This window comes from Argopecten irradians, chromosome 3 (assembly GCF_041381155.1).
Source record: "Argopecten irradians isolate NY chromosome 3, Ai_NY, whole genome shotgun sequence".
NCBI classification, from domain to species: domain Eukaryota; kingdom Metazoa; phylum Mollusca; class Bivalvia; order Pectinida; family Pectinidae; genus Argopecten; species Argopecten irradians.
In genome coordinates, this window is record NC_091136.1 from 60,712,494 (window position 1) to 60,725,578 (window position 13,085).

The window sequence follows — 13,085 nt, forward strand, 5'->3', positions numbered from 1 at the left end:
GATATCAACAATTTTTCAGAACAGTCGCACACCTGCGTCTCCGATTTCACTCCCTGTACTTGTTCGTGAGCTAATGATCTGAGCTAGGTTTTGTACCTCCAAAGATTTTGAAAGGGTCTTAAAAAACTGTACTTTGCCTTGACCATAGCACGCAGATGTAGTGTCACAGCCTGACCAAGCATGGATAAACAGTATGTATTTTTTCTGTGCTGGTGTGATGTGCTCACAAGCTTCCTGTATGTAATACAACTTCACTGCTTCTTGTTTTCCTTTCCGTCCTTCTCTCCGCAGATATTTTATCATAATTTCAGTAATCAGACATTACTTGGGATGACTTTGTTGTTTGATAAGAATGTGTAATTGAATCTAATTACTCTGACAAAATTGTACTAACAAATTGCTTGCAAAATTGTAAGCAGCATGTGTTTTCTGAAAATTCTGATTTCGAGTCCAATGTAGAAGAAAAAAGTAGTGCTTGAAAATCTAGAAAAGGTGCTGGAAAAGTGCTTGAAAAGTGCTGGAATTTTGGTTTGAAAATCTGTACGAACCATGTGTAACTGTTGTAAAGGAACAGAAGCAACACTTCTTAGAATAGAAAGTTCACTCACACAGTTGAAACATACCAGTGAACATAGAATTACGAAGATTGAAGAAAGAATAGAAACAATAGAAGAAAGGCAAGACAAGCACGAAAACCAAATATCGGCAAAAATGGAAAATCTGAAACTTTCTATATATGAAGGACGAGATAATCCAAGAAATAAAGGGCGAAATGACGGAAATGGTAGACAAAAGGACTCGGGAATTACAAGACCGAAAGAGCAGGGACTCTAATGTCATCATCTTCAATCTGCCTGAATCAAACAATTGTTGACTCTGTTAATAGACAAGAGGAGGATCGAAGGAATTTTCAAAAAGTAGCTGATTCTATTGGTGTTTCAAATTTGGACACGACTGCAATTTTTAGATTAGGACGGCTCGACCCAACTAACAAAAAAAACAAGACCTCTTAAAATCATCATAAATAATAAGAAACAACGAAAAACCCTACTAGAAAATTCCAGACAAATCAAAGACAAAGCTCCAAGAGAATTCAAAAAGGTCATTGTGATCCGCGATCTTACTATCGAGCAGCGTGAAGTCAGAAAAAGAAAATTCGAAACAAAAAGAGTACAAGCTCATGAATCCAACTCCAATGAAGATCAGATGGAAGTCGAAGATATAAATGCGCCAAACACAGATATAATATCAAGCCAACCAATGACGACAATGGAGAACATTAGCCCTATCAGACGTTCTCTAAACATGATGTCATATAATCATGACGTCTCATCAAATGAATCCACTTTAGTATACAGCCAAGACACTATTCTGGATAGCAACGCCCCGACTTCTCCAGACGTGGATAGAGCATAGGAAACTACTTTTATGGAGGTTTTTAATACAGTAACAATTGCCAATGACAAAAACAATCGTCCTTCGACCATCCTTGTTTTTTACTCAAAAATTGACACGTTAACCCCAAGCAAGCGAATAGAATTAGAACAAATAATTTCTCAGAAATCACCTGACGTAATTGGATTAACAGAAATATATCCAAAGTCGTCATCTACAGTATACGAAGAACTATACAACCTGGCGGGTTATGATTCTTTCAGAAATGGAAACGGAAAACGCGGAGTCCTTATTTTAACCAAATCAATCCTTCAAGCAAGTCCAGTACATGTGCCGGTTGAATTTGACGAACATGTTTGGTGTAGTATCAAACTATTAAATAATGATACACTGCTTATTGGAAACGTGTACAGAAGTCCAAATAGCGATTCCAACAACAATGATAAATTATTAGAGCTATTATCAGAAACAGAACAACTTAACTTCAGTCATATACTTATCACTGGTGATTTTAACTATAAAGAAATAGTCTGGAGCACTTTATCAACTACAGTCTCTGCACACCATCCAGCTACATATTTTGTAGAGAAAACGAAAGACTTGTTTTTGCATCAACATGTACTTTCCCCAACAAGATACAGACACAGACAAACTGCTAATTGCTTGGATTTAGTTTTTACCAATGAGGAAGGTATGATAGACAATATTGCACATATGCCCGGCCTAGGCCGAAGTGACCACTTGTTATTGGTTTTTAATCTGAACTTGTACAGTGATTGTAATTCGCATATTATTGAAAAAAGAGACTTCTTCAAAGGAAACTACAATAACATACGTGAAGGCCTACATAATACTGATTGGCAAGCGTTGCTATACGGAAAAGGTACCGAGGAATCATGGGAGATTTTCGCTGAAACCATATCAACATTAGTAGTAAATAACATACCAGTGAGCAAAATCACCATGGATCGTCCAAAGAACCGTATTCCTTTAGACGAACAAGCACGCAAAAACATCAAGAAAAAACAAAGGAAATGGTATAAATATCAACATTGCCATACAACAGAAAACTGGGAAAATTATAAAAGAGCAAGAAATCATGCAACAACTTCGATTAGAGCATCTAAATGCCATTTCGAACAAAATATCGCCAATCAAATAAAGGAGAACCCGAAGCAGTTCTGGAAATATGTAAGGACTAATACCAAAATAAAACGAACTGTAGGAAATTTGGAGGTCTCAAACGGCTTAATATGTAGCGACAGCAGAGAAAAGGCTGAACTGCTCAACGAATACTTCTGCAGTGTATTTACTATTGAATCTGATACAGATCATCTACCCCATTTTAATGATAGAAATGTAGACACTCCACTGCTAAATATTAACATCATAAAAGAAAAAATTAAGTCGGCGATTTCTAAGTTAAAACCAAATTCTTCTGCTGGCCCTGATGTATTCCATCCCAAACTGTTAATTGAGACATCCTATGAAATTCTGGAACCTCTCGAAAACATTTTTAATAAATCCATCATTGAAGAGAAATTACCAAACGGCTGGAAAAATGCTTTGGTAACACCAATTCATAAAAGCGGTTCAAAAACAAAAAAAGAAAACTATCGCCCGATAAGTCTGACTTCCGTTCCTTGCAAGATATTACAGCGAATTATTAAAGACGAAATAAGAACGCATATGGAACGGAATGGCTTTTTTTCAACCTGCCAACATGGATTCACAAAAGGGAAGTCGTGTGTGACTCAACTTATTGAAGTTGTTGACTATGTCACGTCAGAAATGGAAAAAGGAAACAACGTTGACGTCATTTACCTCGACTTAAGCAAAGCCTTTGACAAAGTACGTCATAGTCGATTACTACTTAAGATGGAAAAATATGGTATAAAAGGAAATGTTCTAGGATGGATAAAAGATTTTTTGAAGGGTATGAAGCAAAGAGTTTGTATGAACGGCGAACTGTCTGCTCTGCGTGACGTCACAAGCGGCGTCCCCCAGGGGAGCGTCCTGGGCCGATTTTGTTCTTGATATTTATCAATGATATGCCTGAAGTTTTAAACTCGGTCGTGAAAATGTTTGCCGACGACGCTAAGCTGATGAAGGGTATTGGATGTGTCAGAGACAGACTAGACCTACAGAACGACGTCGACAATATCATTAAATGGTCTGAGACATGGAACATGGAATTGAACACCAAAAAGTGCAAATACATGTCTATTGGAAATTTACATCAACATGACAACTTCTGCTACAAAATGGGCACAAATGAAGAAATAAGCAAATGTATGTAGTTCGGAAAAAGATCTTGGTGTTACATTCGATTCTCACCTCAAATTTAGTCAGCATGTAAATAATTCAGTCTCTAAAGCCAACCGAATTACAGGATTGATATTCAAAACATTTAGCTATATTTTGAACCTTTACAAAACTCTTGTCAGGCCTCATCTGGAATACGGATCATGCGTTTGGAACCAAATTTCCATTAAGGACCAAATTTTGATTGAAAATGTCCAAAGACGAGCTACAAAAAGAGTGAAAGGTTTACACAACCTGACGTATGAACAACGTCTCAGATCACTAGGAATACCAAGTCTTCAATATCAACGGAAACGAGCAGATATTGTCCAGGTCTACAAAATAATCAATGACATCGATATTATGGACAAGGACAAGCTCTTTACGATGTCTCCTGTTACTGTCACCAGAGGGCACTCAAAAAAGATTCTGAAGCGTGGGGCAAGATTGAATGTCACAAAGAACAAATTCAACAGTAGAACTGTGGATACATGGAACAGTCTACCTGAAAATGTGGTATCTGCAATGACTCTGAACTCATTTAAGTCACGCCTGAACAAGCACTGGCACAATGAGCCCTCTAAATTCACTCCTACATGTTTTTAATGTTACTTGATTGGACAACTATTGTATACAAGGATACGCCTCCAGAAGCCATTGAGCTTACAACGGTGTTAATTTACATAATTACATAATTGAGACGTGGCTTCTGTTTCTTCTATTGCTACATGCCATCTCTGAATTTCATTCCCTAGAGTTATCATAGGGTGCTACCGATTCCATTCTAATTTCCTCGTCTTTGTTGCCAATTCAGATACATTTTTTTTCTCTCACATGTATTAAAATTCGTTCAGCCATTTTGTTTAATTTTAGTGCATAACAATGCGCATGCGCAAAACTTTGACAACACAATCTATCGCAGCTTCATTTGCATACTATTCTGTCTGGCTGACAATCGTAATGAATCAAGGATTTCTTCAATTTTGTATTCAAGACACATTTATTCAATCTCATACTCATAAAGAAATTAAATTGAGGTATTTTTAATATGTTTTTTCATCTTTACTTCTGTTTATCAGATTTTACAAAAAAAAATATTTATTTGGTTGGGCGAAACCTGCCTTTAATTTCAGATGATATATTTGACAAGGCATCATTTAATAAATAAATGTTCTTATTAATTAAACTAAGCAGTGTCCATTTCTTTTAAATTAATTTTTCTAACAGTCACGATTCATCCATAAAAACTTACACTTCATTTGTTAGAAAATGAAGAACTTCTTTAATCTTATATAATAATATAATTTACTGTTAAATGGAATTGAAATGTCAACATTTCATTTGTCACACCTTTGTTAAGCACTTTATATGTTGTCAACACAGTCTCTTATTGTCTGTGCTCAGATATTGTCACTTATTACTTCTCATGTGTTGATAAATGTTACAACCATACCTGTTGTGTTTGCAAGCTTAATTTGTCTTTGTCTTGCACTTTTTATTTTGTCCAGTACAAATTGTTTAAGCCAGTGGTTGATGTTAGGTCGGAACGATTTGGAGAGAAGGCTCTCCTGGATAATAAGGACCAGAGAGAGTTACGTGCCCGTCTCCAGGCCGTAGAGGAGGAGCTGGGCAACCTCCACATGTCACATGAACTGGAGGTAAACTGTGTGATAAGTTATTAATATTGTAGAATATTATGAATAAATTACCATTTAATGTGTATTGCCTTTTTACCATAAAGGGTATAAGTATTTACTTTGTGATGGTTTTAATATTTAGACTGGTTTATCACTTTTGTTCATAAATTATATAATGATTATGAATTTAGTGTATTTAAGATATAAGCTCGTGTGTATGGATCAAAATACCTAGTAGGCATGGTTTGAGTGTTGAAATGTATAATTGTTTGTAAGTAGATTTGTTAATTACTCTGCAAGAATTGCAATCAATAGGTTTATAACCGTCTCTCTTTACACAAACATTTAATACTTTTTTCTGTAACAGTATTTGTTATTTCATTAAATGATAGTCCAAGTTTCATGTCTTTTTAATATTCATTGTCATCTTTATGCATTTTTTTGTTTTCTTTTTATTTTATTTTCACACCATATTTTTCTTGACTAAATGTATAAAACAAAACTTTAGCATGATGCACATGCAATATCTTAACAAAAATTTTGTCATTTTGTTGCTTATAACTGTTGACACTAAATCTCATACACAAATGTAAATGAATATTTATGTTTATGGTATATCTCTGTGATTGTGATCATGTATTTCTACCAAGCAGTGTTGATAATTAACGTAACTTTTTAGCCCACCGCCAGTCAGCCATCTTGGATTTTGATAGTTAAAAGTTTGTTATCGCTATTTCTCAGAAAGCACTGAATGGATCATTCTCAAATTTCATGTGCAGGTTCCCCTAGGGGTCTAGTTGTGCATATTGCATTTTGGGACCGATCGGTCAACAAGATGGCCGATAGGTAACCATCTTGGATTATGATTATTGAAGTTTGTTAGTGTTATATATCTCAGAAAGTACTGAAAGGATCTTTCGCAAATTTCATATATAGTATTATGTCCCCGGTAGTAAAAGTTTGAAAAGCAGAGAAAAGATCCTCTAATGTGTTCTTTGGTGGGTGCCAAGATCCCTCTGAGATCTCTTTTTGCTCATGAGTTATACCCAGCTGTTATGTTGAGGACTGTCAGGAATTGATCATTCATGTAAACTTTCCATAATTAGCTTAACATGTGCCTTGTGACCTATGTTTTAAGAGTTATGGCCCCTGTTATAGATTTCGGAGACCCCGAAGCTGGAGGAGGATCAGTTACAAGACTTGTTGGATCAATGTGCTCGGTCATTATCCAGAACAACCTACAATGGTACCAATTCCAGAACAACATTTAATGATACAGACTCAGAGGCAGGAATATCAGAGGCAGGCATATCAGAGGCTGGTTTCTCAACAGACACCACACCTAGGTAGGACCAAACCAGGCCTTAACTTAACCAACCACCACCACCACCCCCCCCCCCATAAAAGGCGATAATAAAAAAAAAATTAAGTACATGTGCAGTCATTTCTATTTTATGCTGAATATACTAGCTGCTTCCATTTTAAATTGCCTTTTGTCTAAAATTTGTGCTGATAATATAAAGATTTCCCAAATCCAAATTAGGACAACATTTTTCAAATATCAACTGGTATCACTTGAGAGCAAATATTTGTTATTTGTCAAGGTCATTGAAATTTTCTTTTAAAATAAATGTTTTCGTATCTATTTTTTTGGTATGTGCTATTTCAGGACACCAAAATCTGCTAGAGAGGTGTTGATGGAGAATCCTCCTCACCTTCCGAAGGCTACTCTTCAGAAGTTGTTAGCAGAGGCGTACTGTCCTGTGGCTAGTAGGCTGTCCACACTACGGGAGGAGGAGGAGGAGGAGGAGGCAGAAACTGGAGGTCAGTCAGGAAACCATGGTAAAAGATTTGGGATAATAGCACCATCAAGATTACATATAGCATAGTATTATGAGGCTATATTATAGGCATGCTTATTTAAATTAATGAAAATTAAATATAGGTAACGATGATTAATTACAAAATATGTATACATTAATTTCAGAAGATGCAGTTCACAGAACACAATTATATGTTTTATTAGCAAACAAGAGCACATTACTGTCACACAAGACATATAAAGGGCACTTAAATGATCTTTTTTTGCTTTTTAGCTGAAGACAATGAAATTGTACCGATAAGTGCTGAAACATGGAAGCTGATAGCTCAAGAAAAATTAGAAGATGAAGACGAATCTGATTATATGGACCATTTAAATACAATTCGGTCTAGTCTACAATCCAGCTCATCTATGTCTAAAAGTAGAACCAACAGTCGGAATTTATACCATGAAAATTTGTCTTCATCAAACGATGTGTCAAATCCACTTCATAGCAGGTCAGAGAGTCGTGAATCTCGGACACCATTTTTACCTGAAATCAACCGATCAGGAAGTTTGGTAGCCCAGGAAATGAATAATCATATCAGTAATCGTCCGTCTAGTAACCTTAGTAACAGGACTAGTACTGTGTTGACCGTACGTAACAGTTTCACTGATGTGAGTTCAGACTTCCAGGATGGCACAGAGTTGGTGTCTATCAATGGAGATACACCTGTGCCCAACCCACCAAGTAGTGATCGCAGGTCTAGCAGGAATAACAGGTCAAAGATCAAGTCACCTCCCACCACGACCGAGTCACGCTCACAGTATGCCTTATAGTGAAACTCTTATAATTTGTGATATAAGCAGTCATTTTGTGTGACATTCTGTCACATTAATACTTCCAATGAACTGATTTACTGTTGTACATTGCTAGTCAGGTTTTAAGATGGCTTGAGAGGAAATTTGTATACACATATTATTCTGTAATATAATGTTGATCTGAATTTACAAAAATGTATTCATATTTTCTATTACAGCCAAAATTATGTGTTTATGTCATTTGATTGTGGATTCTTAACAACCAATTCACTGAATAAGAGAAATATGTATTTTCTTGTTTACCAGCCATTAATTTCACACAAGCCGTCTTCGAATTACCTTAATTTGTAAGCAGCTACAAGTAATGGAAATAACAACACGAAAAACCAAACTATCAGAATTTAAATCATTGCACTAGAACTTATACGTTATGTCCCTCAAAGGAGAAATACTGGATAGTGGAGGTCATTAATCAGGAAAAACTTTAGAATGAATTTCCACTGGAATAATTATTGAAGCAAGTATCGTGTGATGAGCTTTTCTTGCACTAAATGTAGATGTGAATTGAAATCATTACCATATTCTCCAGACTGTAGATTAATTCAGGAATGAGAAATTTAGCCAGTCAGCTGCCAAGTCCAGATCTTTTTTAAAGAGTATGTTTATGAGATTTAGTACTTTGATTCAACTATGGTTACCAGATTTAATGGCCCTTTGTTTTACCGATATAAATTTGAGCATTACATAGAAATATTCCTTGACATCTAAACACATGAAAATATTTATTTGTATTTTACTTTCATCACCTAAATTTGATATGCACAGTTGCTGTATTTTCTATGTTCATTGATCATTAAAGATGCTCCATCGCTGACAAATGGTATTTTTTCACTATCAAAAACAGGAGCAGACGATTTAGTATTTTTCTTCAGTTACAAAAGTTACTTACTTTACACCATTACAACCATTGAAAAGCTTGAGCTTCTAATTTAACTTAAAGTTTAAAATATGAAAAATAATTATTTGCATCCCAAAAAAATTCTGTGGCACTATATCCTATATGGAATGAAGTACTGATTGCGCATGCACCAAAGGCGAAATAAATTATTTCATACTATTTTTAGCTCGCCTATTCGAAAAATAGGGGGAGCTAATGTTGTCACCCCGGCGTCGGCGTCAGCGTTGGCGTCCCATTTCACGTTAAAGTTTTTGAGCAAGTTTCTGTTTCGTCAATTGTTTAAGCTTAAGTCATCATAAATGTTTATGATTTTATTTTCCTAATGTGTATGGATGCTGAACGTGATAATACAACCAATTTGGGGCCCTTTAGGGGTTTTTTGAGTCTGTTAATTTGTCATATTTCCATGTTTAAATAGTAAATACTTGAACATCAACTTCTTCTGAATAGGCAAGCTTTGCTGTTCTCCAACAGATCTTGTTTGTGTTAATTAGGCATATATATACACGATTAAACACCAATTATTGTTCAAATGATGAATATCATTTATACTCTGTCGGCGGTGGAGCATCTTTAACCTCAATGTCAAATATGTCAAAAGAAAGTGGGTTTTTTTTTTCTTCATTAATGAAATTATTTATGCATTGATTTAAAGTTGATTATATAGTCTTGAACCAAAGGTTGAGGTAAGTTTATGCTTAGGTGACTAAGATGGTCAACCTCTTTTGAACTGTAGTAAAGATCTCCTCATTTTCAAGAAAACCTATTTTTCATTTTGGATATTTCATTTTGATGATGCAAGCAAAAATGAATTGTAGCCAATGAACTTAATTAAGTTAAGATATTATTCACCATATTTATATCTTATACATGTACTTCTTGTTAAGATCCAGTGGTTAATATTGGTTTCTACCACAATAGTCAGTGTTATTCAACTCTCAGGGTATCAAATAAACGATGCAGCTGTTGATTAACAATTTGTTTATACCACATGTGGTATAAACTCTACACGCATTCTGATTGGCTGACACGGTGAACTTTGACCGAACTACGTCTTTCTGAGTGTCGTTTCATCATTTGTCAACGTCATCAATAATCGAGTGACGTCATGCTATGCTGTGATCACCACTGCTGTTGGATAGCGTACTTATCCTCGTCTTATTTCTATTTGGCTAAAAGCGGATATGATTGTGGTAGAAACAGGTCACACGACTCGTGGTTGTTGGATATGGAATTTATTCCACACTCGTAAGTTATTTTTTAAAAGTTACAAAAGACACTCGCTAAAGCTTGTGTCTTTTGTAACTTTTAAAAAATAATTCACTCGAGTAAAATAAATTCAATATCCAATAGCTGCTCGTTGTGTAACCTCTATATATACGTTTACCATTGCTTAATATTGAATTTATATTCAGTATTTAATAACTTTGATATATGAAGCTATGCGGTACCTATTGCCATTCCATATTTATGAACTGTGATATAAATTATATTGCTGAATATGACTGTGAGCACCACTTGATTTTCATTTTCTTACCATTTTAATGTTCAGTCCCAATATCAATGTGATATAAAGATTCACCTGCCAGTGTATTAAAAGTTATACTTGATATGATGCTCTGTACAATCAATGTAAAAAGACATGAACTCAGTGACCTGTGTGCTCATACTGATAATTTGTTCTTCAGTGATGTTATGAAAGTAGAAGTGTCACTTGTACATAGTCTACACTAGGTTGTGCTGATATTCAGACGAACAAGTTGCACCAGTACACATCATAGACTATGCCTGCCATTATCATCATTTATACATTGTTTATTATAAAATAATAGAATTATTTATCTTGCACAGCAAACATGTACCAGCCGAGGGCATAACTAACCAGTAATGATAGTATATTCTTCACATAACTGGCCCGACCAGCCATGTCATAAATATCATAAGACACATGTCTAATAACACTATTATGACGTCACATATATATTTGATGTCTTATTTCTAAATATGATGTGGCATGATTGTCCCGGTAGACAGAAAGTCACATCCGAGCCGGATTTCAACTATTTTATAGATAAACGAAATTTAAAGTTTCACTTATATTTCTGTTAGTAAAAGTTATCTCAAAACACTCCTGACTTTGTAATATGAAATTTATCAAATTATTTAACTAATTTGATAAATTTCATATTACATAGCCACTCATGTAAGATCCTCTATGTGATGGATGGGATGTGATTGTTGGATGTTGAAAAACTAATATATATTAAGCACACAATGTAAAATAATTGTCTGCACATGACACAATTTTGGCATATATTATACATTTTAGAATGTATATCCTGGGACTACCTTTTAGGTAACCTTGCTGTGATATCCCTGATCATTTCTATTGGATTGTCTGAATTTGATCAGGTGGTATTACCCTGCATTGCCAAGTAATATAGTCTTTATAGCAGAATAGTTTTTGGTTTGTTTAGTTTTACGTCCTATTAACAGCCAGGGTCATGTAAGGACGTGCCAGGTTTGTTGGTGGAGGAAAGCCGGAGTACCCGGAGAAAAACCACCGGCCAGCGGTCAGTACCTGGCAACTGCCCCACATGGGATTCGAACCCGCATCCCAGAGGTGGAGGGCTTGTGGTAATATGTCGGGACATCTTAACCACTCGGCCACCGCGGCCCCATAGCAGAATAGAACACTGGTACTGACATATGATACCGTAATTTATGAATGGTTATATGCACTGTAATAGATTTTTGCTATTTGTTTGAGTTCATTTTAATGCTATTACATTATTTTGTTATTTGAAAGAATTAAGCCAACTAATATGTTTATGTTAGTTAATGGGACTCATTCACGTACCACGTGATAACCGATAACGTTTGTGCGGGACTAATGTTTCTATTGGTGATGGAATGACGTCAAATGACGTTATCGCGGGATAACGTCGTTTCAGCGGGAAGATTACGAAGAGTTACGTTCCATCACCGCTGGAGATACTAGTCCCGCACAAACGTTATCGGGTATCACGTGGTACGTACATTAGTCCCATTGACGGGTGATATATATGTATAAGAAGGAAAACTGACGGATGGGTGATATAAAGTTGTCGAAAGGTGTAGGGAAAAGAATGAATGGATGTACAATTTTATTTATGGATGAGAAGTAAACCTGGATACAACAATATTAATGGACGAGAGAGAAGGATTTTGATACAAATGGATTGATGAAAAGATTTTTATACTTGGAGAAACTGAAATGGTTGTGAAGTACGTATACATTGTAACCAGAGAAAAAGTGAGATTGTTCTTGTTGATTGTTTACTTCTGCTGTGTTTTGATGCATAGAAAATTAGTGACGAAATAATTTTGGAAATACAAATGTCATGTTCTAAGTTATACATGTTTATGTATAATGAATTGAATTTCGCAAGAACTGTTGGAAGTTTGCAAGGAAAGGAGTAAAGTCTTGTTGAATCTGTTTAATCACAAAGCACATTGTATATCACTACTGCTTATATGTGTGCTATAAGTTGTACGAAGGTGAGAAATAAACTGATTTCAAAAGCTGTATGTGTTCCTGACATATTTGTGTTGTGGTGGACCCTTGGTTGGTAATTGCCCTTCCATTCCCTGACATTTCCATATGGATTAGGAGTTTTCGGGACTATCAGTATCTGGATTATCGCTGGTTCACTGAACATTACAAATTAGTTTTATAGTGAGATTGGACTGGGTCAATCAACCGATGACCAGGTAGCTCAGTTGATAGAGTGTTTGGAGATCCTGGGTTTGAAATACTTTGAATCTCGGTCTAGCTGTTACATTTTCTCCTCTTTTGTTACAGTTTAGTTAATAGGAAACGAAATCAAGGTATACATTTGTGGCATTTTGAAAAGGGTTTGACTACTTCCTTAGACTATGATAGATACAGCATCTTATTTTACTATCAACCCATTGATCTATGAAATGTAAAGTGTATTATCGACCCCAAAACAAACATAAAAATATACTGGTATAGATCTATCAGAAACATATATACATAGAGATTGGCAACTCCACCATTTTTACGATCGGCAGATGTACCTCTGTATGTGCTTAGGGGGTTTTAGATAAACTCTTAAACAGTTAAATACAACAAAATAAATTTGATATGTTATAAAAGTTCAGT

At 35.4% G+C, this 13,085-nt stretch overlaps 1 protein-coding gene across 2 annotated transcripts in view; it reads left to right on the plus strand.

Annotated features, from left to right (window-relative positions):
- Nucleotides 1–12,483, plus strand: part of LOC138319267 (kinectin-like) — a 107,355-nt gene extending 94,872 nt beyond the window's left edge. Inside the window, exons 10-13 of one of the 2 annotated variants that reach the window (XM_069262296.1) lie at nucleotides 5,208–5,357; nucleotides 6,495–6,682; nucleotides 7,006–7,178; nucleotides 7,433–12,483. In XM_069262296.1, coding sequence (XP_069118397.1) covers nucleotides 5,208–5,357; nucleotides 6,495–6,682; nucleotides 7,006–7,178; nucleotides 7,433–7,977 — 1,056 coding nt within the window. In that variant the 3' untranslated portion in view covers nucleotides 7,978–12,483. The remainder of the gene's footprint in view (nucleotides 1–5,207; nucleotides 5,358–6,494; nucleotides 6,683–7,005; nucleotides 7,179–7,432) is intronic. The other variant, XM_069262297.1, reaches the window with a different exon arrangement.
- The last annotated feature ends 602 nt before the right edge of the window (nucleotides 12,484–13,085 follow it).